General features: G+C 39.3%; 1 protein-coding gene across 3 annotated transcripts in view; it reads left to right on the top strand.

Moving 5' to 3' along the window:
• Positions 1 to 27,139, top strand: part of prkcaa (protein kinase C, alpha, a) — a 144,001-nt gene that overhangs the window by 76,850 nt on the left and 40,012 nt on the right. For all 3 annotated transcript variants that reach the window (XM_082536417.1, XM_082536416.1, XM_082536418.1), the window contains 7 exons: positions 4,736 to 4,847; positions 7,630 to 7,758; positions 19,924 to 20,080; positions 20,671 to 20,805; positions 21,129 to 21,222; positions 26,483 to 26,626; positions 26,715 to 26,888. In XM_082536417.1, coding sequence (XP_082392543.1) covers positions 4,736 to 4,847; positions 7,630 to 7,758; positions 19,924 to 20,080; positions 20,671 to 20,805; positions 21,129 to 21,222; positions 26,483 to 26,626; positions 26,715 to 26,888 — 945 coding nt within the window. The remainder of the gene's footprint in view (positions 1 to 4,735; positions 4,848 to 7,629; positions 7,759 to 19,923; positions 20,081 to 20,670; positions 20,806 to 21,128; positions 21,223 to 26,482; positions 26,627 to 26,714; positions 26,889 to 27,139) is intronic.

The following is a 27,139-nucleotide window of genomic DNA, read 5'->3' as shown; positions in this document are numbered from 1 at the left end:
TCGTCGTTGCTTTCGTTGTTACACTCTGCTTCCCCTGCTGTTCTGGCAAAGCAGCGCCACCCAGTCTGTCTTGAATTTCCCATTAAGACCCAATTAGGCTGTAATAGGGGATAGAAGCCACAGGAGTAAACCCTTCTGTCCCGCAGCTTTCAGAAAGAATGCGTTAATGGACAGCCTAGTGTGTGCAGTAATGTGTAGTCAGGTACACTCATTTACAGGTTTCATTTTCTGCACCATTACGACTCGCCCTAGTGAATCTTTAAATGGAACTTTGCAAACCAAGCACAGCAGACAGAGTAAACCTACCAGGCTGGATGCCGATAACAGTTTGTTTAGGCTCATGTGTTTAGCTACAAGTGGTTCGACATGAGATATATATTTATTCATAACAGCCAGCATCACTCATCCATTAGCCTTGCTCCTTGGCATTGTCCTAGGGAAGGAAGTGTTTTCCTTTTGCTTATCTTCACTTTTGAAATGAAATTTTGTGCAGACTTGAACTGCTGGATGTACTGTATCTGTGTGAAATTTAATACATTAATTTCCTTCTCATTATTGTAGTAACTCTACTGTCATAAGGTAGTGTTATTACAAAATCCATCCATCCATTCTGAGCCTGTCCTACCTGCCACTGGGCGATTGGGCAGTCTGCCAGTCTATCGCAGACTCTCAGACACTTTAGCATTACCGATTAACCTAACTCTACTCACCCAAAGAGAACCCACACAGACATAGGGAGAAGATGCAAGCTCCACGCAGAAAGGCTTTGGACAGATGGTGAACCTTACTGTAAAGCAACAGTGCTAACCCCAGCACTATCATGCTTTTTACAAAATACCTGCAAAATTGATAATAATCCTCTTTAGCGGTACTCGAACATAATGCTAGTAGCCTAGTGTTAGGTTACTTTAGCATCAGTGTAAGCAACACATCTGTACATTTACAAACGTGCCATCTCTAACACTGGTTTACCATTTCTTAGACCATTTTCATTCAGTGCAGCTCTAAACTTTTCAAGAAATTGAGCTGCAAAGACCCGATGCAGTTACATAGGACATCAAACAGTCTTTAAGCCGCCAGCTCCCTAGTACAAAGTGCTAACTTGGACAAACATGTATTTATTTGTCTTTTTGTTCTGAGTGTTTTCCATTATCTGGAAACATTAAGCCATGGTTCACCCTTTGAAAAGCTGATGTGAAATACACAATTGATGTGCAGCTGAATGTTTGTCCTAGTTGCCATCACTCATTCATGCCGTAGATGAGGGAATAAAGCAAAAGGGGAAAACAAGAGGATTATCCTTCAGGATCAGCTGTGTGTGGGTGGATGTGAGTAAGTACTGCAAGTGCAGTCTCCCTCTCTCCCTCTTTCACTCTCTCCACTCATGTCTGTCAACCCCTCTGTTATCCTTGTGTGTCCTTGGGTAACATACTAACTACTGACCTGTAGTCAGTGTGTTGGGGGTAACTAAGTATATGGTGTCGAGGTCGCAAAGCTCCTGTATCAGATTTACTCTCAATGCTGAATATGTTGTATTCCACACCCCCATATAGATTGTTAATTTCTCCTTACTTGAGTGTTTCACACATGAAAATGTTGGTAAACTTTGCTGTTTGTGTGAGCTGTTACCCCAAAGTTAGTCATCCAAGCCCAAACTGTGATTGTCCATCTAAAAAATAAATTAATTTGTTAAACAAAAAAACAAAACAAGGAAAAATGAACCCTTCAACATGTAATTTTCCTGTAAATCATAATTTATTTTTAGATAAATAACATATGTCTTCACAAATTTAGCACTTACAGCAGTGTAGCTGATTTCTGCAAGATCTGAAAAGGAAGCGTTTCTCTTAGACCAGTAATGGTGTAAAGCCTCAGCAGGCTGACATGGAAGAAAGTGGCAAAGCAATCTCACGAGGAGCCCGAATGAGTCTCTGTTGCATTAGTCCAGAGGCCAGTGTCAAACTGACTGAAATGACATTGATCACTGTGGCGCCTCACTGCGCGATACTGTCAGCTCTCGCTGAGATACGGGTCATGCGTCTCCTTTTACTGATGATTTATTTCTCTGGGTTCAAGCTCTTTTCATTCGTTCTACGTTTGACTCTATATTTTTCACGATCGAAAAAAATCGGAGGGATGTTCTCAGGACTGGTACTTTTTCTCATAGGATAAGAGATGCTTTCCTGCATCCAGGGAATACATATTGGCAAGTGTTCAAATAGATGCAGGGAAAAAAATTTAATGAAGACTAGCCTGGATAGTGTTATTAATCCAAATCCACTTAAAGGGTTTTCTAACTGAAATGAATTTACAGGACAGCACAAGTTGAGAATGAGCAGGATGCACTGTGTGTTCTTGGAAAAATGGCAGTCTTCCAGATTTCTCTCTAGCAGAGAGTACTTCCGAAGCCTCATGTTGTATGTGTGAAATTAATGAATGTATGCAAGTGACTGGGAGCCTACCCTGTATACCGTATGCGGATGTTGCTGTAATATTTAAAGTGATCTGTGCCTTATCACATGCCCTACACATTATATCAGTAGCGATGATATGCCAGCCATATGTTTACCCTATGCATCATGCGTATGTTTGCACTGGGCTCTTGCTATTTACTGCTGTGTACACATATATATGAAAAAGGGAGGCAACTGCTTTTGCTTGTTTAACAGATCACATAAAGAAAAAAATGCTTTACTTAACACCTGCAGATATTTACTTAAGAAGTTTGCGCCCACTCCAGGTTGATGCTGTATTTTATGTGCTGAAAGGGAGTGTTAAGTGAAATGGACTTGTAATTGTCACATACCATTTTGCTGCTTAGTTGAACTGGACTGAAGGAAGGATACCTTAAGTAATGTCAGCTCACTCCACCTGACCACTATTTATAGTGTTGCAAATGTAGCATTATTTTCCTCAGCCTATTTTACCTGTAGCAACTCTACTTTTATCTACTTTTATCTACCAACACATTTGCCTGTTTTGGCTTGCATAAATGTTAAGTTTTGTTCTCCACATTCCCTTATTTGAGTATCCAAATTTCCCCCAAATTTACAATGGTTACCAGTGGGATGAATGTCGATGAGGCTCTGATAAAAACGATGGATGCTGCATTTACTTGAAAGGTAGGAAGGGATGTGTAAATGCAAATATCGGTCCAGTGTTCATGAATGACAAATGCAAATGAAGAACAATAGCTGGGATGTTATTTTAGTTCTGTCTTACAATATTAGCCACATGTCATAATGCATACAGTGTTTATATTTATATATATTGCATGTTAACAAGCTCATTATTTTTTATGATATAATATATAATGCAGTAGTGACATTTGAGGGTCTTACTGTATCTGCAATTGCATTAAAGATGCAAATCACATTGAGTCATTTTAATTGATAGATGGAATTCATTCATTCACCACTATCCTAAAATCAAAAGTAAGCCTTCCACTTGAGTATAATTTATCTAAATGTATTTTATGTCTTTAATTTTATGTTAATATAATCACGTGGCAAATGTGAATGTGCTATGTGAGTAGCTCTGTGCATTGCAACACTGTGCCAGATCAGTTTACAGCCTGTAAAATGCTTACATTACAAGAGTGTTCATACTCTAAGGGAGCTGTGGATGACAATATTTAAGGCATGTCAGAAACATTAGGCAGATTTTTTTTGCACCAAAATATTAGAGTTGGATAAAAAAAAAAAAAGGTTTATTTGCACATGCTACAACTAAGATTATGTTGCTTTATACAATGGAAAATACTAGCAGAATCAAGTATGGAGGTTTGTCTTCCATGTAGGAAAAATAATAATAAATCCAACAAGTAGTTCTACAATTTTTACAGAGATGTGAGTCATACTCTTCCAGACTTACACACAGACTTACACACAGTTGTGCACTCTCATTCCCCCCATTAAACCCTAATTTCTTTCATACATTGAGTGATCTAATAATCATGTGGAGAGCCTGGAACAATGAACAAATTTAATAGAATAATAATGAAATGAAAGGCTTACACATATGTGCACAAACAGTTTGATAGGTTAGCAAAGGACCAACAAATCCTAAGACACTTCTGTATGGCGTATTTTCAGACACTTCATAATATTTTTATTGGAGTAGATGGAGTAGATTTTATTTTGAGAAATATTATATTGTAGTAAAGAGTCATGGATAATTATTTGAGTCAGCTGCACTGTATTTCCTACATTGGTACTCTTGAATTTATGAGCTGATCTTTAACAATAGCAAATTATTAAAAAGTTGTTGCAAATTGATCGGCTTGTCACCTTCAGTTGAACCATAGAATAACCAGTGATTGCCGTCTGTTAAGAATCAGCAGCGTATTATCTGCTGAGTGATTCCTCTGAGGTATTAGGTTGACTCATTTTGTCCTTCATTGATGACGTAGAATGCCTTTTTAACGCAGTGCTATCCGAGTGCTGATTTTCCACTTCATCCCTTGCGCACAGAGATTTCTCCAGATTCTTTGACTCTTTTGATGATATGTAGTGTAAATAATGAGATATTCAAAGGTTTCCCTCTAAAATTGTAGATTTCTTTTTGGATCTGCAAACACTTGTTTCAGTATTTAATTTGCAATTGGCCTTTCTGGATTTGAATACTTGTACTGCGATAAATTACTCTCTTTGTGCCCAGTGTTTAAGTAAAATGAACAGTATATGTTCTCAGTGGTTGTCAACCATTTATTTTCTTACTCTTTTGGTCTTTGCAGGATCCCAGAACTAAGCACAAGTTCAAGATCCACACCTATGGGAGCCCCACCTTCTGCGATCACTGTGGCTCTCTGCTCTACGGCCTCATTCACCAGGGCATGAAGTGCGACTGTGAGTAATTAAGTTTAAGGGAAAAGTTTAAGAGAAAATGAACATGTGTGACTCTACACTGATTATGTTGTAGTTTAAAGCCATTTTTTCAGAATGACTCTTGTCAAAAAATATCATATGGGGATCTGTTCCCCTCCTCCTGACTTTGACTCATTAAAATTACACATTGTCTCTCTTCACTGTGCGGCCGTGTTTGCTGCACCTTCATAATAAGCCTCGTATCAAAGCTTTTCTGAGTCTTTATTAATATTTCTTCCTTAGTCTTCCCTTTAATCTTGCATTAGTGGATTAACGTCTGAAAGCCTTAATGAGCTCCTGCATTATCTGCTACATACTCAGAATGGCAGTTATGATTGCTCCAGGGTGTACAAAAATAGAGATGTGGAAATTATATTTTAGCAGATCAGCCACACCTCTAGTCACGCCACTATGTGATTACACATTTTGGTAGTTTTAAGCACTGTTAACACAAGGTTGTTCCAGGGAGGTACAAATAATACAACAGTCCCAAGGAAGAATGTGTCAGCATCACAACTGGTTTTCATTTATTTTCACCTTCTGACCTGATGACGTGATGATGCAACTGTTCCCAATCCATGAAACGACAGCTCAGCTGACTGACACACATGTATAAATATGGGTCATAACCTTGTTAACTGCTCTTCAAAAAAATAATAATTTAACATTGTGTGAAGATGGTATTATTATATTAGCCTACTCCAATGGGACATTAAGGTTGCATGTGTAAAAACAACACTTGTAAAATATGGAATATATATATATATTAGGGGTGCAACGATACACAAAATTCACGGTTCGGTTCGATACTTTGGTGTCACGGTTCGATATTTTTTCGATACAAAATAAAATGTTCATGCCTTTTTAATTTGTCATTTATTAAAATTATAAATATATATATTTTAACTCAAAAGTACAGTTTTTAAATTTAACCCTAACCCTTGTGCGTGTTTTTTATTTTGACAGCGAATGCGCACCTGCGGACCACTTATGTGCAGCCCTGGTTATTTAGCTCGTCATATTGCAGCCACAGAAATTATTTTGTCCATGAAACCATAAAGCTGCACTTTCTTTTTGCCTTATAGTCTGATTTGTCATAACTTCTCCGTTTTGTGGTAAGCTTTTCTTTGGCTGTCACTTCTTCACCCCGACCTGTCTTATTTGGCTCAGCAGAACTGAAATATATATCCTGCTGCTTTTACACACGCACTCACATAAGCTCAGCGATTCTCTGCGCGATCAACCTCTCACATGTTTAAGCTTGCTGCGGGAGATTTCACTTGTCATGTTTGCATAGTAAGCTAACGATTAATAAGACGATGTCAGAGGAATTGGTGCACAAATTATCATCACTCACAGATCAGTGCTGTCGCTCTCTATACACAGTTCGTGCGATTGCAAAGTGAAAGCAAAAAACAAGCGCAAATTCAAACGCGACTTCAATATGTCACATATTGACAGTGGCTCACCGATGCCAATGACATAATTACCCAGCTACATTTCCGAAAGAATGCAAAAGCATTGACATATATTTTTCCTTCCTACAATAGCCCGACGGGCAGGGCAGAGAGAGATTTTGGTAGCCCGACTGGAAAAATTTTGCGAGCCCTGTATCTGATTGAGGAATCACTCATCTTTGGAAAAGAGAGTTTATTACAGAGAAATGGCTCTTTCCAAAATAAAAGCTATACTATCCGCTTCTTCTGAGCTATATTCTCAGCAGCATATTAAACATATCAGGTCCCCATAAGGAGAATCATCTGCTAACTGCTGTCTAAATGACTCGGCTAAAGTTAGTAGCATGCTTGTTGTTTTTGTCTTTGCACTAGGATGATGTCGGCGTAAATGTGCAGTCATATTCGTTGTGTTCCCACTAGTGCTTTCAGGTTAACCTCGTTAAAATCACCTTAACACCACAACACTGCAAATCTCCGTTAACGAGCTACCCCTGATAGCCCCGTGCATGGGGCTAGACAGCCAACACGTTAATGAGCTAACTGCGCTAACACGCTAGCTCCCACCCATGTAATTGAGCATTGCGTGGCACATCCAACATACTGTTTTACTTTAGTCCATGACGCGCTTACCTTCAGGGTCATACGTCACATGAAAACCAAAATAATTCCAAACGCCAGATCTGAATGAGGGTGGGGGAGGTTCAATTTGCCATGTTGCAAGGAGAGCTTAACTTCTGTCACACTAGTCAAAGGAGCTTGCAAAGAAAACCTGGACCTGGATGACCTGGATGACTGAGAACCTTCACAGACATTCTGTCTCGCTAGCTTGCCCTGAGCTCTTTCTTCTGACTATGCTGTCTGTGTGGAGCGCTCAGTGGATCTGCGCTCCACAGTGCAGCCTAGGCGGAGTAATCGAACGCAGATTCACTGAGCGCTCAACACAGACAGCATCGTCAGAAGGAAAGTTGATAAAATAAATTACAAATGTTGTATTGTTCGATACATATGCGTACCGAACCGAAAGCACTGTATCGAACGGTTCAATATCGATACGAATATCGTTGCACCCCTAATATATATATATATATATATATATATATATTATAAAAGATGGACAGCAAAATGTACAGATAAGTCAAAAAATGTCTTTTGCATCTTTATCTTAAAAAAAAATATACTTTTTTCATGTCAGTCAATTCTGAGAAAGCGCTCATTCTTTTTTCAGTCACCTTTGATTGATTTGAATCAAATGCATAATGTATAAACGTGCTTTTCTCTGATATCTTATATTTCCTCTGTCCCACCAGCCTGCGATATGAATGTCCATAATCAGTGTGTTATGAATGTGCCCAGCCTGTGTGGAACTGATTACACTGAAAGGAGGGGGCGTGTTTTTCTCAAGTGTGAGGTCAGCGGAGAGAAACTGCAGGTCACAGGTAGGCCTCATAACCCTTCATAGACTCTTAATGAAATGAGCTTATAATGCAGAGGGGATGTACCTGAACCGACAGATTTATACTAATGTGTCACTCCACATCAAATGGGATGAGGGTATAGATGGTTGCAGACGCTATTGCTCTGGTTCAATTGCAAGCGTGGATCAATCTCAACACTTTACCCTTATTGTCAATAATCTCTGATTGCCCACTTTCACACACACACATTCACTGTCTATCCCCGCTGCCATTACCTGAATTGAACCATCCTCATTAATTCTGCCTCAACTCGGCCTGCATCTGACGCACTGTGTCGAACTTCTAGCTACATAACTGGCCTTGAGACTATCGCCTATCAGTATGCCAAAAGCCTGCTCGCTTCTGGGTCATAAATCGATAAAGTTTCTCCTGTTTAACATTCTGCTGTAAGAAACGATTCACAGTTTCGACACATTTGGAAGGCAATCCCAAACCAAATATGTAGTCCTGCAGTGGTGTGTGTGGTCTGCTGCGTAGGCCTTGTGTTGATACTTTATTTAAACAGTCACGACTCGCTCTGCGTTTGCTGGATTTTCTATGTAACTGAATTGTCTCTGCAAAGCAAATTCAAGGCTTGATTTTATTAATTTATGTCCAGTCAGAATTACACACAGACAGGATCTGAGTGTTCTCCTTGTGAACAGGGTCATGGCACTATAATTATATGTCTCACTATTATTCATTTGAAGGCTGCTTTACATGAGCATGTCACTGGCTGTTATTGGTGATGCATCTGGTTTTAAAGAAACATCTGTTAAGCTTATTAACAGATGTGATATATTGTTGATAACATTTCCTTAGTGCAATATATTAAATATTGATGACATGTTCCATAAACCTTCTGAAGGGGAAATTGTTTCTTGCAGCCATTTGTTATGATTATGTTAGCAGGCAAAAAAATAGCAAGGCTATGTGAGAAATATACAGTATTGTGCAAAAGTCTTGACTCTAGCAGCCTGTCAGCATAGAACATAATTTGTTTTCATTTATTTTGTTGAATCTATGAAAAATGCCAAAGACAACACAGTTTGAGAGGCTTGAAACAGTATTACTGCACCAACAAGGTGATTCCCAAAGAGCTATTAGCTGAAAACTTGCCATATCCTGGCATGTTATGGAGTGTGTCTTTAAAAAAAACTGAGGAAACTGGACAAGTGAAGGTTAAAAGTCTTTGTCTGTGTGCTGTTTGTCCCGTCTTACTGCCATCACCCTTCACCGTTCAGCGGCAGATCACCGCCCCTCCCTGAGCCTGGTTCTGCTGGAGATTTCTTCCTGTTAAAAGGGAGTTTTTCCCTCCAGCTATCGCCAAGTGCTTGCTCAAAGCGGGTCGTTTGATTGTTGTAGTTTTCGGTGAATTATTGTAAGATATTTACCTTACAGTATAAAGTGGCTCGTGGCAACTTTTTATGATTTATCTAAATAAAACTGAATGAAAAAAACATTTAAAAAGAAGATGTGTCAGACATAAAGACTCTGAGTATCTGAAAATCATGTTTTTAAGAAATAAGAAAAAGTCCAGAAGACATGACAGGACCTGAGAGATGCATCTGGCTCTTAAGTTGATCCATTTATTGTTGACAGAAGGCTCATCATAAATGGTCTCAGTGGAAGGGTGCCTGCCAAGAAGTCATTCAGACAGGAGAAAAGACTGAGGCATGACAAATGAGGAGCAGCTCAAGATTTTGTCATTTTTAGTGTCACACCAGTTTAGGATAAAGATTCATGTCTCTCAACATCATGCAGTAAGTTGTCTCTACACATAAAAATGTCTCAGGGTTAAGGATGGAAACTTACTAAAATATAGCAAATCCATTATGAATGTCACTTATCAATTCCTTATTGAGAGTCAACACCAACTCTAAGCAGCATATCAAAGACATTAGAGTTATGCAAATTAATTGCATGCTGTGTGGTCAATTGTTTGTGCATGTTGGAGGTATTTCCCTCTTTGTTGTGATCAGTGTTGGGGTTGTTACGCAAAAAAAAAAAAAAAAATCCCTACCGTAATGAGAACACACATATGATCTTTCTCTTAGTATTTAGGTATGAACACAAAGCCAAAAAACAGCAAAATTAAAAACCAGCACAAAGAGACTTAAACGCGATCGGTTCAGTGATTCTACAGCAGAAACATGAACAGGTAGAAATGGAGGTTGTAGCCCGATTTCTGTTGAAGTTCAGGGTCTGACTGCTGGGCTAAAACACTAACACACGAACTGAAATCAGCTGATTGCAGTGCAAGTGTAAGTGGAATCATAAGCAGGATTAATATGCAAGCAGAGTAACAATTCCAAGGATTGCCATCCCTACTCAGGATGACACATCTTGAGCACAGGATTGTTAAAAAAAAGAAAAAAGGTTTTTGACCTCCTGCGAAATCTATTTCCTACTTTTTCCACCAGCTGGTGTCATTTTGTGTCAGTCTATCTGCGTTTCTCTCTGTGTCTGTGTTTGACAGAGTATATAATAACACAGTATATCCAACCAGACAGATACATAACTGTCTGACTACAGATAATTCACAACCATAAAAGACAGAGTTATTAAACTTTGTATCCAGGTGTGCAGTAGTGATCAAAATGAATGCTGGGTTTGAGTCTTACTTATGAGTACTGATTAAAGAAAGCTGAAATAAGGGGTCAAAAGGGTTGAAGCCCCTTCCGACTTTAGGCCTCCTGTCCAATTTTTCTCTCTCTTTGCTTTTTAGAGTGATCCTATCACAAGATAATCTCCAGTTTCTATATAATTTATGTGTTTATTTGTCTTTTGCATGACTGGGCTAGCCAATTTCCAAATATAAACAGCATGCAACAAGATGAAGTGTTTTCGTTTATAAATAACAAATCATTTCAGTTTTCAATTGTTGTATTTGCAGACAGCATAAAATAATCCTTTCAGAGCAAATAATGTCTGACCAGCTGCTGTAGCTAAGCTGAGATAATTTCATACGTAATCTGTCAAATGTATTTGCTGTTACATTCACAACTAAATGTGGCACAAAATGAACACTGTTAGATGGTGTTAGATGCTGCCATTTGTGCAGATTCTTCAGTGTTCAGTATGCAGCTGTTCTGGGATGTGTGGTCCTAATTGTGCATTACTGAACAAAACTCTGTTATCAACAGGGACAGTTTGTACCAGCTTAATAATAATGATGCTAAATGTAGAAGAATAAAGGGGAGCAAAAAATAGGTTTTTATACAATTCTGTGCAAAATATAAGACAGCAAAGGAATGGTTAATATTGATTTTCAGCTCTTTATGTAAAAGGTTATAAAAATAGTGGACTGTAGACAGTGAACAGTTGCCCAACTGTGCAGTTTATAATGAAAAAAGAAGAACCCAGCAGTGTGTGTGTCATGTAGGAACCCATTTTGTGTTGTATTTCAAGGCATGCTGTAAATCCCCTGGCTGAAATGATGCATTAGCACATTAGCTAGAACAATAGAGATGGCAGGGAGTTGACAGCAGCCACACATAATCACTGAATTAACTGGCTAAAAGGGGTCAGTGCATTACAAGTCCCTGCTGAACTTCACTGACATTCACTTATCAAATTAACACTAGAAGAAACAGGGTCAGCGTTGGCAGGGAAATGGTGCAAATGTTAGGGAATATGTTTTGAGTGAGGAACAAAATTAATTGGATGGTTATATCTTTTCTGTGCTTATCTAAGTGTTATCTAAGCACAACTGTACTCATTTTTTTGTTTTGCTTTCCTTGGCTAAAAATAGAAAAAGGAGCGGATGGTCATTTATTGGTATATAAATCAATGATTATGATGGATGTGGACTAATTTCATGCAAGATAATGCAAATACCTGGCTCTGACCTTTGGCACTATTAGTAGAATTATTGCAGTTTGTAGTAGTAATACACTTACATGCTGGGTTAAGCGTTGGGATTTTAGGACTGTAATTATTCATTTGGATGCAAAAAAAAAGTGTGACATAAAACATAAAGTACAACTATACCCATGAATAACCAAGATTAGGTTTATTCATTCAAGATCGCTCTGCTTCTTATGCTTCTCGCTCTCCTCCTCGCTTTTGCACATTCAGTCTCATCTGGTTGCCAAATTCAAGAAATGATAATAATATCCTGCTGGCATTTTTGGCCGCAGCTCCTTCAGAAGCATTTTAGTCCAGTATTTCTTTCATTTTTGTTGAAATCTGCACTGCCAGCGTATCTCAAGATAATAAAAGGTGGATTGTTTCGCACATTTTCACATATACTATATGCACTGTGTGTGAAAACGCCTGCTAATTTTAAGCTTACATGCGTTTAAGAGCTCACGAGTGTGCATGTGTCTACATCGGGAACAGGAAACCGCGATTATCACCTCTAGCTGCATTTCATTTGACTCTCGGCCTTCTGAGGCACATACGATCAAATTCCTGATTTGGACTCGGTGAGTTCAAATTTGCATGTGATCTCTGGTTAGCGTTAGTGTGTGCATGTGTGTTTGCGTGTAGGTGTATTTCTGTAGAACTGCTGTACCAGCCTGCAGCCCACTCAAGCCAGATTGCATTGCTGATTACATTAGCTGCTGTAGATGCCCCGCAGACAGCCTGCCAAACAGAGTCCTGTTACAGCCAGTCAAAAAGTTTACAGAGAAGGTGTAGCAGACAGCTGGGAACAATAAAGTCCACATCATTTTCACATGCATCATTACACACAGAAATATGAGTGTTTACAGACTGGTGTGTAGGTAGTAGGTAAATCTTCTGAAAGCTTCATAAAACAAATTCCCTACATTGTTGTTAAATGTAAAAAAAAAAAAAAGTTGTAAAGATTTTGGAAAGTACATCTTATAGATAGAAGTTGAGTACATTTTTTCACTTTTTTCTCTCTTTTTCTTTTTCCTGTAGTTGGGAGGGGGTCAGACTCGTTCTATTGTTCTTAATATACACAACATATTTCCCTAGATCCCTTTATTCAAATGAGGGTATTTGGTTAGAGGCCTTTTTTAAAATAGATGCAGCTGTGTGTGTTCACAGTTTTTGCTTTTTCATATACATTTGCCCCACAAATCAGCAGCTTGGTTAAAACTGCTCTCACATGTAAAACATGACTAGAGTTGGAATGGGCAGAATTAGTAGCGTGCGATGGTGCCTTTAAGTGGAGAAGGAAAACTTGATTTCCTGTAAGTGGATAATGATTAGTGTTAGAATTCTTACACAGTGTGCTGTGATTGAAGAGTTTCTTCAATTTCCTTGAAATTGGCCGGAGCCAAAATGTTCAACAGGAAGTGGCATAGATGCCAAGGGAAGCAGCTGCGCTTTAAGCAGATCAATGAAGTCACACATAAACCTGAGTAATAATAACAATATGAATAATAAGAAGAATAAAATGAGTCATTTCATACCAGCGAGAGGTGTTTGTGCAGTTTGCAGAAACATGCATGAGCTGTTAGAGTGTGTTTTGTCAGTTGGAGCAAAATAGAGAAAGACAAAACGAGATCTGTTTCTCTGGTGAAGGACAGAGATAACCCACTAACCTTGTTTTCTGCCTCTTATTCCTGCACATAGCTCTCCTCTGTTAGTTGGCTCTGAGACAACAACAACCCTCCTGTTTTTTTATTTTCAGCAACCTTATTGTTCATTGATTTTCTGCAAATTTTTCCAGAGTTGGAGAAGTCTTTTGGTAGAGAGCCCTTTGCCGTACGTTCATTTTTCTGCTTGTTTACTGTGCACGAATGTAACAAATGAATGGGGTCAAACTCGGTTCAGGCTTAGCAAATTGACTCTGAAGTATCACTTGGGGACGCTTAACCTCATTTCATCCTTCAACAATATGTACTTTTACCCGCTGCGATCATAATAACTCAGTCAGTGACTAAAAATTGGCTTCACTCTTATCATTACATCTATCGATCTAAGCAGTATATAAATACTGAAACTCACAGGAATTCCCTTCATACTTTTGCCAGACTTTAAGATACTCCTACTAGTTGGTGTTTTGTTTGCTCCTAATCTTCTCCTGTTAGTTTGCTACTGATACACATAATACATATATATGTATACATAATGCAGCCCATACATTGTTCAAAACACTGCTCACACTGCAGTAAACAGCTGACACTGAGAGGAGACTCCAGACAGACTGTTGGAGGATGTTCTGCAGAGGCCGACTGTCTCATAACCTGATAGTTATGAATGACATATGAGTAACCTGATTACTGATTACATCCCTGGAAACATTAAATTAATAATACAAATTGCATTCAAGCAGGTGTGTCCTTAGTTTTGGTCTTGTAGGGGTCAGTTAGTCAGTAGATTTAAGAAAAGAATGCCAGTAATGAGCAACAGTACATTAGACATTCTTAGTCTTTCAAATATAAAACCAGATATTTACTCTACAGAGACAGCACAAGCTTAACTCTGGGTAATTATTACATTTCAGTTTGGTTCCCATGTTGACTTACCAAATTCTTCAAACTAGCATCATTCACCACCCCCCTCAGCTTCCTTTTATCTTTGCTTTAACTTTCCCATTAGACTTTGTGTCTCCTTTCTTCGAATGTGCCTCTGCTAGTTGTTACATTATACCTGCTGTAGGAGTTTACATGTAGGTGCATTGTAGGTGTGTGTAGGTCAGATTGGCAGCGGAGGCTATAGATGTGGGTGGATCAGTGAAGCCAGAGTTGACTTGTTGAACCTTGGAGGTGTAGTTACACTTTACAGTAATCGAGAAAAAAAATTCACCCTCGATGTTGTTAACGTCTTCTAGCTGATGGAGCTGCAGTTGCTTTTGCACTTTTCTTTTCCTGTTGCTGCTTTTGTGGTTTTCTCAATCCTGATAATGCTTGCCAAAAATAGACAGCGTGAGGTTCAAATGAGATCCTGACAGTACTGCTAAAATTCATTGGCCCTTCAACCATAAAGGAAAATACAAATTATTTAAGCATGTATGTAGTTTCTGGGTTCATGGTCAAGTTGCCAAGGAGACATGAAGTGACCCAGTGTATGTGTATTAGTGATAGCTTATAGTAATAGTCACTCTGCAGTTTTGTGCACACTGATGGTTTCTAAAAGTTTTCCTGTCACATTTTGGATATTCGTTTGCCAATATATTCTGCACAGTGTTCCACCAGTTTTGTAGTACATCCCCTTTCTTACCTTTTCTTCTCAGTGATCAAACTCAATTAATTAGTAAAATGTCAAAATAAAAGTCCATTCTGGTTAAAGTGTTCATCCTCACCTGTTCATTCGAAATGATTAAACACAAGACTTTACTCTCTGAATCCAAAGAGGCCTTGCTGGAAGGCACAGTTAGGGTCGGATCAAAGCTCTGTCTGAGTTCTGGCGGAGGTTACGCCAGAACTGCCCAATGACAAGCTGCATCCACTCTGCAGCATTTTCTCCGAGTAATTTCCATTTCTTTGTACTGTCTGAGTCATTCTGCAGAAAACCCAACGAGTTCTTGCCAAGAGAAAATTTACTTTAAAATCCCGCTATTAAACTTTCCCAGTGAATCAGAGCTAAGATGGAGCAGCTGACAGCACTTGTGATGCTAGCCTTGCCAGCGTTTTTCCACTGCAGGGTGTTGGCCACTGGGCCAGCAGTGTTTCCTGCCTGAAGATTGTACAGTGAGCTCTTTGGCTGTACAGCTATGTCCTTGTAATGAAGATATGCACAATCTGAACAGTACGATGAATATATTATTGTTTGAAACAAACTTCACAGCTCTTTTAGCGCCCATTATGTTTTCAAGTTTTAATAAATGCATTGCATTCGCTGAGATAATATCCTCACTCATCAAAGTAGTAACAAGCACAGGCATTCAAATTTATGTGGCGTGCTTGTGCAAGATTACATTACATTTTTTTCAGGCCACTTTGTAAATACCAGGCTTTCAAGGTACAGAGTTAGACACACTTAAGGGACATTTGCTCAGGGAGGGTTTGCACACAGTGTTTACACTAGGAGGTGAAGAACAAACATAGCTGGCCTAATTTTTAGTCGGGTCATCCTGCTTCAGCCGAAGACAAGGCTCTGTGCGTCTCTGTAGATGGCTTCGCAAAGTAAATAAAGACTTGAAAGACTGTGGCTTACCACAGCATAATATTGGGTTGTTGTCATATCCATGCACACTCTCTTATAATACGCTCTTTATTTGTGAATCATAGCTTTGTAGATCGTGGAGGTAGTGCTGTTCCAGCGGTTCTGGGGGATTAAAAAAAAAACACAGCAACCGAACAGATCAAAAATCAAATTTGGGCCAACACCGTTGTGCCAGATTAAAGCTAAGCTAAACTAGACTAAACTGTCATCACAAACAAATTTAAGTTATTTATTTCAATACTGTAATCAGAGCATTTACAGTAATCACTCAAAATCAGCAAGAAGAGGCAAGTAGAAGCAGCTGTTTACAGTTTGCAGCGGTCTCTCTTCACTTCCCTGCTGTTTCCCGTCTGTCTTTGAATCCTTGCGATGGGGAAAGAATCTAATTAGAGTCAAAAATTTTGTTTACAAGCATGGAAAGTCAGCAGGCTAAGAAACCAAACTCAGTGGCGACTTTTGTCTGTGTTTCTATTGATCTCACTTTTCCCTTTTCGCTAATATTACAGCATACACTAACAGTAATTGCATCCAGTGCATCCAGAGTAGGCACACGTCTTAATAGTGCATTATATGGATATTTTAAAAAATGGGCAGAACTGAAGCTATGGATAACGTAATGATGAATGTATATAACTAAAAAAAATAGTCCTTTTTTTATTGTTTGCATTGTAAGTTTAGTTGTTCTGGCTTCTTAACCTAAAGCTTCGTTTTTCTGAAACAAACAGTTGCTGACAAACAGTCATGAATGGAAATTTGGTTGAAGTTCTGGAGGAGGTTTTCCTGATTGCAGGGAAACCATTGCTTTAAATCATCTTGTGCAGCTTGCTTCTGTCCATAAATGCACACACAGACTCTCTCCTTCCTTCGGTGTCTCTCCGGACCTCAGAAAACAGCTGAACTTTGTTGCTCTGGGATTTGTGCTGCTAGACTCCCAGGAGTCATGTCATTGGTATTCCCAGTGTGTTTGTCGGTGTCCTGCCTCAACTCCCTCCTCTCAGCATGTGCACACTCCCTCCACACCATTTGAACATATGGCTCTGCTTTTCATCACATCAGTTGTTGCTTGTTTGGTTTTTCTTATCTGGTTTTTGCGCTCTTGGTTTTGTTACGGTCTGTAGAACAGAAATGGACAGAAGTGGTTTTTGAAAGGAAACATGCATATTTGCACACGGATGCAGTTTTCAGCTCACTTGGACTTACACAACAACAACAAAAACTATCACAGCTATTTGGCCCAAGTAGGTCGAGTCTGTTTCATAAGTAGTCATCTAGCGTTTAGTGTGCAGCAAGTTTTCTAACAGTGCAACTGAGAAAATCAATAATGAAATCCAGCTGAGGCAGAGAAAACAGAAGGTGCACTCATCGTATGAGAAAAGAGACAACTAGAAGATGCAAAATCATGCTAAGATTATATAAAATGCAACATTTTACAGATGGAGGCCCATCCAGAGGTGTAAAACAACAAAGGTGTTTATATATTTGATATTTCATTTCAAATGTAGTTTCCCTTCATCTAACAGATTTCTACAACTCAGCAAAAAACTCACTCAGAATTTAAGACTACTCACATATCTGGTTTGTTTTGTGGCACACAGTTGTGCGTGTGTGTGAGCTCTGTGCCTGCAAAGCTCAATTAGACAGTCTAGAATGCCCCCTACTGGTCAGGACTGGAAGTACAGTTTTGCAATGGCTGTCGGGGACTCTTCAGGTACTTGTTCGTATAAGTAGTGTGTAAACCTATAATGTTGTGGACAAAGCAGAGCTAAAATTCAGACATACAGTTTGTCACATATATAAATATTAAATATCCCCCCCCAGAGGAGTAGCTAATACAATGATTTATATTTCAACCAAATTACCAAACTATTCAAGCTCGCAAGCATAAGACACCAAGAAGTGTCCCTTTTATATGCTTTACAGAATGTCTTTTGGTCCCAGGTCTTGGCATACATAAGGCCAGAATATGAAATATTCAAAACATGACCTTTACCGTCTAAGGATTGGAAAAAAGTCTGGTGTAGAAGTTCAGCTTGCCGCAGATATTAAATTCAACTTCACTTGAATATTAGATGTGCAATCAGTGCATAACCATTCACTGGACTACAATTGTAGGTTCGCACAGCACTTAAATAGGTCTTATAGAGTTACACTAGCACTTTTCTTCTATTCTGTTTTTGTCATTGTAAAAATAGCCCATGTGAATTCAGGTCTGAGACTACAACCATTTTTATAGCAGTTAGAGCTGCTGCTCTTTTAGGGCTAAAGTGCCCACCAGCTATTATGTCAGGAAGAAGAAGAGATGTATTCATTTCCATTGCATTTTCTTCTGTTCAAGAAATGAAAAGAAATTGAAATAGAGGTTTACCTACAGACTGCAATTCTACTGCAGAGTGCATCTATATTAGAATGCACTCAATAGCAAAGATGTTCTTTGAAGATACTTATTCAACACATCTTGACTGGATTTCTGAGGAAGCCGAAGGTTGCCGGTTTAGGATCGCTCAATATCTTCCCACACTTCAAGTTTCTCCTGGAAACGTCTGACGCTCTTGTGAAGTGTGCTCTATCTCCCAGCATGTTCTACAGCAGCTTGCTCATCACTCATCAAACTTCACACCCCATTATCATCACTCGACGCCCAGATCCTCCACCACAGGTGCTGAGAATACAATACACCATCATTGAAGTGTTATATGCTCTTTTCAAAGATCCTTTTGAGTCTGTTGTGATGTGCACAATGTGGTTTATTCTGTAAAAGTCCAGTGGAAAATTGTGCTGTGTTTTTACCTTCTTCTTGGAGCATCTCGACATTTGCAACAGCTGCTATACTAACCCAACAGTGTCAATCCCTTATTGATTTTATTCATTTATCCCTCCTAATCCTGCCAATCTGTATAACATTCAGAGTTAAAACACCGGGTTTAGCAGTTCTGTCTTGCATTCTTAACACACTGGCTTAGCGCCTTCTTTTCCAGGTCAAAGATCATTTAGCTTTGTCAGCCCACGGTTGCAGTGTGACTGACAGGGCCACATGGGGAGACAGCTCCGATCTCCAGGGTATGAGGTTTAACAAAGCAGGCAGGCATCCATCCCTATCTCTGCGGGGACGCTAGATACATTGTGTGTCGATAAACATACTCTGTGTACATCTGATTGTGTGCAGGGAGGTGTATATTTATGTGAGCATGTGAGTCTGTGTGTGCACTGTACTGCAGCCCAGATCTGGCAGTGCTCCAATGCTCAAAGCTAATGGAGTACTAATGTCTCTGGTGTGCCCTTGTTTACCGAATAGTTAAATACAGAAGGGAGAGAAGAGAACCTTCGCCCACTTAAGCATGACACAGTTCGCAAATTAGAATCACCGTTCTCATAACACTTCCTGCATTTGCTCCCATTATGGCTCGGATCCATAAATAATCCTCACAGGCTGCGCCTCGCTGGTTGATCTTGACCTGCAGGTGTTCACCTGTTGATTAAATGAGAGCAACTGTTCCTTATGCTCAGGGCTGTTTGTACTGTTGTTATCAAGTTACATATGAAAGGAAATATTAATGAATATTGGATGGATACTAGGTTGCACTTATGCTAACCTTATATAGGTTTTATTTAGATATTTTATTTGGTCTTTAAAAAAAGTGATACGCCAGTACTGTGCAGTGTTAGCACTGTTAGCCTCACATGATAAAGGTCCTGGGTTCAAATCCATCAACCAGCTGGGACCTTTCTGTACTTGCATGGGGTTAGGTTAATCGGTGATTCTAAACTGGCTGTAGGCATGACTGGCTGTCTGTGTCTTTGTGTTAACCCCACACTAGAGGGCTGTATTCCACCTAATGCCCTGTGAAAGCTGGGACAGGCTCCTGTCCCCCTGCAACCCTGAATAAGTGGAATAAGTGGTAAATGGCCTGTATTTGTATAGCGCTTTACTAGTCCCTAAGGACCCCAAAGCGCTTTACACATTCAGTCATCCACCCATTCACACATACATTCACACACTGACACATAAGACGGATGGATGGACAAATGTGTCAATCTTTTGTTTGTATCCTTCATCGTTTTCAGTGACTGAAGCCAGAAACCTCATTCCCATGGACCCCAACGGGCTGTCTGATCCATATGTGAAGCTCAAGATCGTACCAGATCCCAAAAATGAGACCAAGCAGAAGACCAAAACGATCCGCTCCAGCCTCAACCCCAAATGGAACGAGACGTTCACTTTGTGAGTACACGGGTCCATCTTCAGCCTCTGGCCCACTCTAGGCTGTAGTATGGCACAGATTATAAATTAACAGAGGATAAGGGGGAAAAAAAGCTAAATGTATTTAATGTTTAAAGTACTATTAGTATAAGTAGTAGTAGTATTAAGAACAACCAGAACCTCTCGCCATAAGAACAGTTTCTTCCCCTCTGCTGTTGGACACATGAACAATAACCATATGACTGTTCCCACCACTAACACATGACCCTACGCTGTGTTCACTGCATCATTCCATGTTTGGCACTGATCACCACCTGCACTCATGTATATATCTTTCTACGTAGCACTCTTAATTCTTATTCTCATGTATATATCTCATGTATAGCTCATGCACATATCTTTCTACGTAGCACTTTTAATTCTTATCCCTACTTTTATTTTTTCATGTCTATTTAAGTGCTATTTATGACACTATGTTTGCACTGAAGCACCGCAGCAATTTCCTAATGTTGTAAACCTGCTCAACATTTGGCAATAAACCCCTTTCTGATTCTGATTCTGACTCTGTAAGCAAATGTGTTATTTTTTATTAACCATAATGTGCTGTACAGCAAGCTGAGGAATACAGATAAAGACCGCAGACTATCAGTAGAAGTGTGGGACTGGGATCGGACCACGAGGAATGACTTCATGGGAGCCCTTTCCTTTGGCGTGTCAGAGCTCATGAAGGCTCCAGTCTGTGGATGGTAATGCTGACTTGTTGAATGCCCAGTTACTGTTGATCTGTATTTATAGTTTAGAATGACAGAGTATTGATTGATGTAACGAATGAAATAACTTTTACGTTACTCTTTGTATTTACACTGTTATTTTAAGTAAAAAAAACAACTGTAGAGTCAGAAATATCAGTAGTTTAAGCTCTCATCAGTTGCTCCTTGGTACCCAGTAAATGCTTTATATCATCCAGGTTTTAACAAACACAACATCTTCTGATGTAAACAGAATGCTTGGATAAGCTTGTCTTTGTTTCTTCCCCTCACTTCCTGTCATGTCATGTCTCTCCTCTCAGGTATAAGTTATTGTGCCAGGAGGAGGGGGAGTACTACAATGTTCCCATCTCAGAGGAGGATGATGGTAATGAGGAACTGAGGCAGAAATTTGAGGTGAGGATTGTATTAACATAATCAAAGCTGCGCGATCTTTTCTTTTGCAGTATCTTCAAACTGCATGGCACAAAGACAGAAGCATTTATTACACGCTTCAGACTGAGGTGGATCGATCTGATCCTGCCACCCTGTCCAGCAGAATTATCGAACTGTCACATGCTCTCCTGGACTGCAGATAACCGTGTGACAGCTGCAGCTTTCACAGAGCTCCTCGGCGTGCCCTCTTTGAATTCTGAGGCTTCACTTCTACTTTACATTTTTTGCGTGTTTGTGGATAATTGTTGTTATTACATTCCAGCCAGAACCAAACAGAAAGGGGGATCAGCTTTAGTGACTGTGCTCAATAGCATGTTAAAAGGATGAGGAGAATAATCAGCTCCTCCTACTTTGCAGTAATGTTTAAGCACACATTGTGTTAAAAAAAGATGTTATTTGATACAATTTCATGTTCTTCTTGTTCGAACCTGTGTGCGTCTGGCCTTCTTGGAGTGAATTATTTCACCTGGTATTCTGTGTCACAGTGTGCAATGAAAGCCCAGGTCTCTAGAAGATGTGTTTAAGGTTACTTTCCACGACCTTTCTGCGACACATGGTTGAGAATAAAGGGGGTGGATAGAATGAGAAAGAATAGAAAGTTGGGCTGGGACTGACAGCCAATTCTTAGCTGACCGAAAAAAGCAAACAAACCTCATGCTCGTTAATCTGGATTCAATATGAAGCTCGATCATTGTCTGGAGTTTTATATATGTGTGCATATTTTTAAGTATATGGAAACACTTAGAAACACATTTTCCATATTAAAGTAAGCTTTGCCATAAAAATCATTTCCTGTTCAACTTTTTGCAGCTTTACAAAATGCGTTCATTACATTAAAGGAGAAGCTGCCCTGTGTAACGACACAGTAACAGAAATACATTCTGAAATATATCCAGGCAATGAGAAAAAAGGTGATGATGATAAAAAAAAAGAGAGAAAAGAGGTGAAGAAAACAAATTTGGCCTGAAGTCAGAGGGTGACAGTGCAGTTGTGTTGCGTTTGTCTCGATAACAGGAACAAAGACCAGTAGCGAGCATGTTCCTCACAGTGCGTGACACGAAAATGTGGTGATTTTTCTCTCACACACAGAAGCTACAGTAGTGTACTGTGCAAATGTGCAGTGCATAAACGGAACAGGTATTTTCAACATTGTTCTAGTTTTTCACATCGTTTAAATTGCCTTTAAGAGAAGCCCAGTGCAGTCATCATATCTCTCTCATGGAGCTCCGAAGTAATTGTCTGGCATCTGTAGATGTAATGTTTCATCCACTTGACTTTAATGAATGTTTTTTTTTAGTTTTTTTATGGCCTGAGAACTCCTCTCCCTTCTCTCCCCTCTTCATAAACCCCTCTGTGGTTCTCTCCCTTTTTTCCCTTAGCTTCCTGCTCCCTCCTGTGTGCTTGGTGAGACTTACACTGTACAAATGCTTCTTCACCCTATGTCACAGTGTCATATTTAATGCAAGAGTTTCTCTCTTCCTTTCTCCACGTCTTGCCCCTGCTCTCAGGACTGCCAAATTAATTTTAATCTAAAGGTAGCCCTCTCCGCTCCTCGACCCTTCTCTCCTCTCCTTCTCCTCTTTTGTCTCGTCTTGCTGTGGTGACATGTTCCTCCACTTCTCCTCGTCTCTGATCATTTGTATGTGGTGCCGCGCTACTACAAATTGATCCAGTTTACTAACAATTTGTACATTTTGGCTTGGATAAAAAAAAAAATTCAAATCAAAAAATGATAATTTTATAAATGAATGAAATAAGCCCGATGGATATTTAGTAACTCCCCATTTTTGTGAAAGTACAGCTCTTCCTCGTTTTCACGGCTCGCATTTTCTCAGAGTTTGACAAAGGATTGTTAGTAAATCCTGATTTACTGCTTACAGTTCATAGCTATACATGTGTCTGCATGTGCGTCTTTGTGTTGTGCGCCCGTCTTGTCTGTGTACGCTTCATGTTGTGTGCTTATGTCGATGTCAACTGAAGTATAACCCGTAGCTAGTTTCTTTTCTCATCTCACAGCTGAACATTTGTCTGTAAGCGTCTGCTTCTTGAACCTGCAAACATCTCAGTGTAAACCTAGATAAACTTCAGTCTAAGGCATAACTACATGGATGGAAATATTGCATATTTGATATACTGTATGAATAGAGAAATAAACCAGATGCAAACACTAGATGTCAGCATTGACCTGAGTACATGGCGGGTAATTGTTCCTGCTCTTTTATGTGTGTCTGTGTGTGTGTATAAGCACTTATCCCTCTCACCTTAACGTTTTTTTAGTCTCCATGGTTAAATCAAAAGTTGTTTTTAAAACATAATTCATGAAGTCACCTCTGGGGGTGACTGCTTTATCAGAAATATAATAGAGATCAGGTAATTATTTTGACTGCTCTCGCTGGTTTCTTTCTGTGAAGCTGCAATTTTGAACTTGTACATGTCTGTAAACTCTAACTGGAGCCCCGTGGACTAAGTTTGCTGATCGAAAGGCTCGACCACACGATTTAGTGTCATATTATGAATGCTGTATCTTCATTCATATTCTCTGTGTTTGTCTGCGTGTACGAGCCTCACTATTGGCCCTCAACTACCTGTTCATACAAGTCAGCTGTTGTGGTGTGCGCCTGTACACAAGTGTACTAAGTGAGTTAGACCTTTTGGCTCCCTTTTCCCTGTGGTTTCAGGACCAAGCAGTTGTGGAAGACTCTGATCAGGTGCGTCTAAAAGGAAGGAAGGAAGTAAGGCTGCTGCTTGCTTGGCCCGGCCAGGCTTGTTTCTGTGGCTAAAGCTTACAGGTGTGCTGTGATCTGGTGCGGTCTGCTCAGCTTTCTTACTGCTCTCCTAGTTTAAGAGCAGGCAACGGTAGCTTTCATTAACCAAACTGCAGCTGCTCAGCACTGCTAGAAAGTATTTTAATATTCAGTGTATTTTACTTGAATGTTATAGAGATAAATGGGTGAATTTATCAGGTATCTATGGTGTGGGATAACACTAAGTTCTTCCTGTTTTCCTGTTTTTTAAGAGGAACAATATTGTAATGGCCTGGAAACCTTTCAGCCCCACACAAGTTGGTCTTCCTGTTTCATGTATATAGTATATTCTTATGCTTCACTGGGAAAAATAAAAGAAGATTTATCTCCTGTAGCAGAAGAAAACAAACTTCTTTGTGCAGCATGAAGATTTAGGTAATAACTAGGATGTTGGGGAGAGCATGATTTTTGCCTTGGCTAAGAGTGAATATGAAGCCGGTGTGAGGTGTGTTTTGTGTAGATCTGCTTAGAGAAAGATATGAAGCGGGACGCTTCGTCAGATTGTTTTTAGTGTTCAGACTGCCACAGTAGTGTATTTTTCAGCATAGTGCACTGTAGTGTCTTGAAGCATTTGCACTGCTGAAAGATTGAGCATGACTTGGCATGAAGAGGTGCAAAGACGAGAATGTTTTTGTATTTTTACAGGTCAGAATTAGAGATATATTTTACACTGGACATGCATGTGAATGTTGAAGCCACGTGGTGGCATCCTTTCCTTCGGTGCAACAGCAGCCACGTAGAAATCGAGCGTTTTAAGGTCTGATTTCAATGTAGAGATTTTAAATGCTGTTTTTTTAGGTTTTACTTTGATCACTGATCTTAATGATTTAATACTTAAAATAAAATTTCTATGCTTAGCTTTGTGGATGCTATGTCTGGTTAAAATATGTTACAGTACTGTGTGAAAAGCTCAAGTCAATCTTCATTTCTATATATTTTGCAAGAAACATGGGAAATAGATGCAGGGATTTATTGAAACATGGATAATACATGAATATAAAAAGCAACACAGAGTCAGTTTTTGCTATGACTGCCTTTATGCTTCAACACAGCCTGAACACTCTTGTGCAAACTTTGTTTATGTAATTTCTATAAGTCGTCTTCAGGAATAGTTCTCCAGGCTTCTCGACGGACATTCAAAGCCCTTCTTTGGATGTTGGATGTTCTTTTGTTTTGCTATCTGTCAAGATGATCCCACACTGCTGCAGTAGTGCTGAGGTCTGGGCTCTGGGGAGACTAATCCATAACTAATAGTATACCATTATTGTATGCATTTCTATCCAGGTTTGTCTTTTACTGCTTTGGCAGTGTGTTTAGGATCATTGCTTTATTAAAAAATGAAGCTGTTGCCAGATGGTGAGTCAAACTCTAACAGTACTTTCTGCATTCGTAATTCCATCAGTTTTAACAAGACCGTCCTCCAACCATCTTCCTATTTCCCAACCTTAAGATTGACTTCTCTTCCAAAGAACTTAAAAAACTTTGAAAGACCCTCAGAAAGCCTGAAGAACTATTGCCCAAGACCATAAAAAATCACAAGAAAATTAAGGCTCCTCTGAAGCAAAAGGAAAAAGAACATGAGGGATAACTTGAGACTTTTACACACTACTGTAAATGAAACAATAGAAAATGATCATTGTTGATAACAGCAGTGTCATGCATTAGCTTTGCTATTGAATTTAATCAATGATGTTTATGATTAACTGATTCTCACAGCAAAAGCAGATGTGACAAACAATGCTTGCATGATTTTTTTGGGTTTTTTTGTTTTTTTTCCAAATCCAACATTTCAGCTTTCTCGCTTTATGCTGACAACAACCACCAGCACTGTTTTACTTTGTTTAAATGATAGCAATTTGTTAATATAGCTAGAGTAATTTATTGGACAAGAAGACAACTGCAAATCTCAATCGGGTTTATCGAGTCATTTTGTATTATAGGAGCTCCAAAAAGGCACATCAGTTTTGCTTGATCTCATTAATCTTGAATTGTGCCTGTCAGTCAGTGTATTCTGGCAGATAGTGAGCTAATGGCAAGTATAAGTTATACAGCAGGTAAACAGAAAAATCAATTAAGGATATTTTGTGTTATTTTAGTAAATGAATTGACACATATTGAATATTCATCAGTATGAAAATGGTTTTAGTGGTTGTAGACATAAATTTAAAAAATTGGCAAAAACGTGTGAATATGTTGTCTTCTCTGTGAGAAAAATCCACAATAAAGAAGCTTGAATATGTTCTGCCATTTTTTTATTTGCTTAAAAACAAGTTTTATGCATTTTATCAAGGTTAACATTTTAGGTATCCACGATCATTGTCTTTTCTGAATTGCACATTGCAGCCGCTTTAGGTTATATGCTTTTCTTATAACCATTTAACCTTCAGACACTTTATTTTTTTCTACTCCGAGTGTAGAAAGCCAAACTTGGTCCCACTAAGAAGGTGATCACTGAGACTGATGACAGCCACTCCAGCCAGCTCCCATCAAACAGCCTGAACCAGGTCAAACTCATCGACTTCAATTTCCTAGCTGTGTTGGGGAAGGGAAGCTTTGGCAAGGTGCGCGATATCCAAAGTTGGAAGAACAAAGTGCATTGTACTCTACATGGAAATGATTTTTACTTGGCCACCTTCTGTCTCTGCAAAGGTGATGCTAGCAGAGATGAAGACCACTGAGGAGCTGTATGCTATAAAGATTCTGAAGAAGGATGTGGTAATCCAGGATGATGATGTTGAATGTACCATGGTGGAGAAGAGAGTCCTGGCCCAGCAGGACAAACCGCCCTTCCTCACATACCTCCACTCGTGCTTCCAGACAGTGGTAGGTAAAAGGCTTCTGGATGTACCAGGATAACTCACTCGAGGTCAAGTCAGGTCAAATTAATTCAGCAAGCGGCTTTTAGCTAAACAGCTTAGTCATAAAGTGCTGGAGAAGGCAGCAAAGGACGTTTATGACAAGTCCAATTAAAAAAAAAGTGAAAGGGGAACAAAGTAACCCCAATTAAAGGGTGAGCTCTCTCTCTGTTTAAATAAGCAAAAGGCTTTGTTACAAAGGGTACCAAAGTTATCTTT

This window comes from Aulonocara stuartgranti (assembly GCF_965226115.1).
Source record: "Aulonocara stuartgranti genome assembly, chromosome: 6".
Lineage (NCBI taxonomy): Eukaryota > Metazoa > Chordata > Actinopteri > Cichliformes > Cichlidae > Aulonocara > Aulonocara stuartgranti.
Note: the sequence above shows the minus strand (reverse complement) of the source record. Positions and strands in the feature narration are given on the sequence as shown.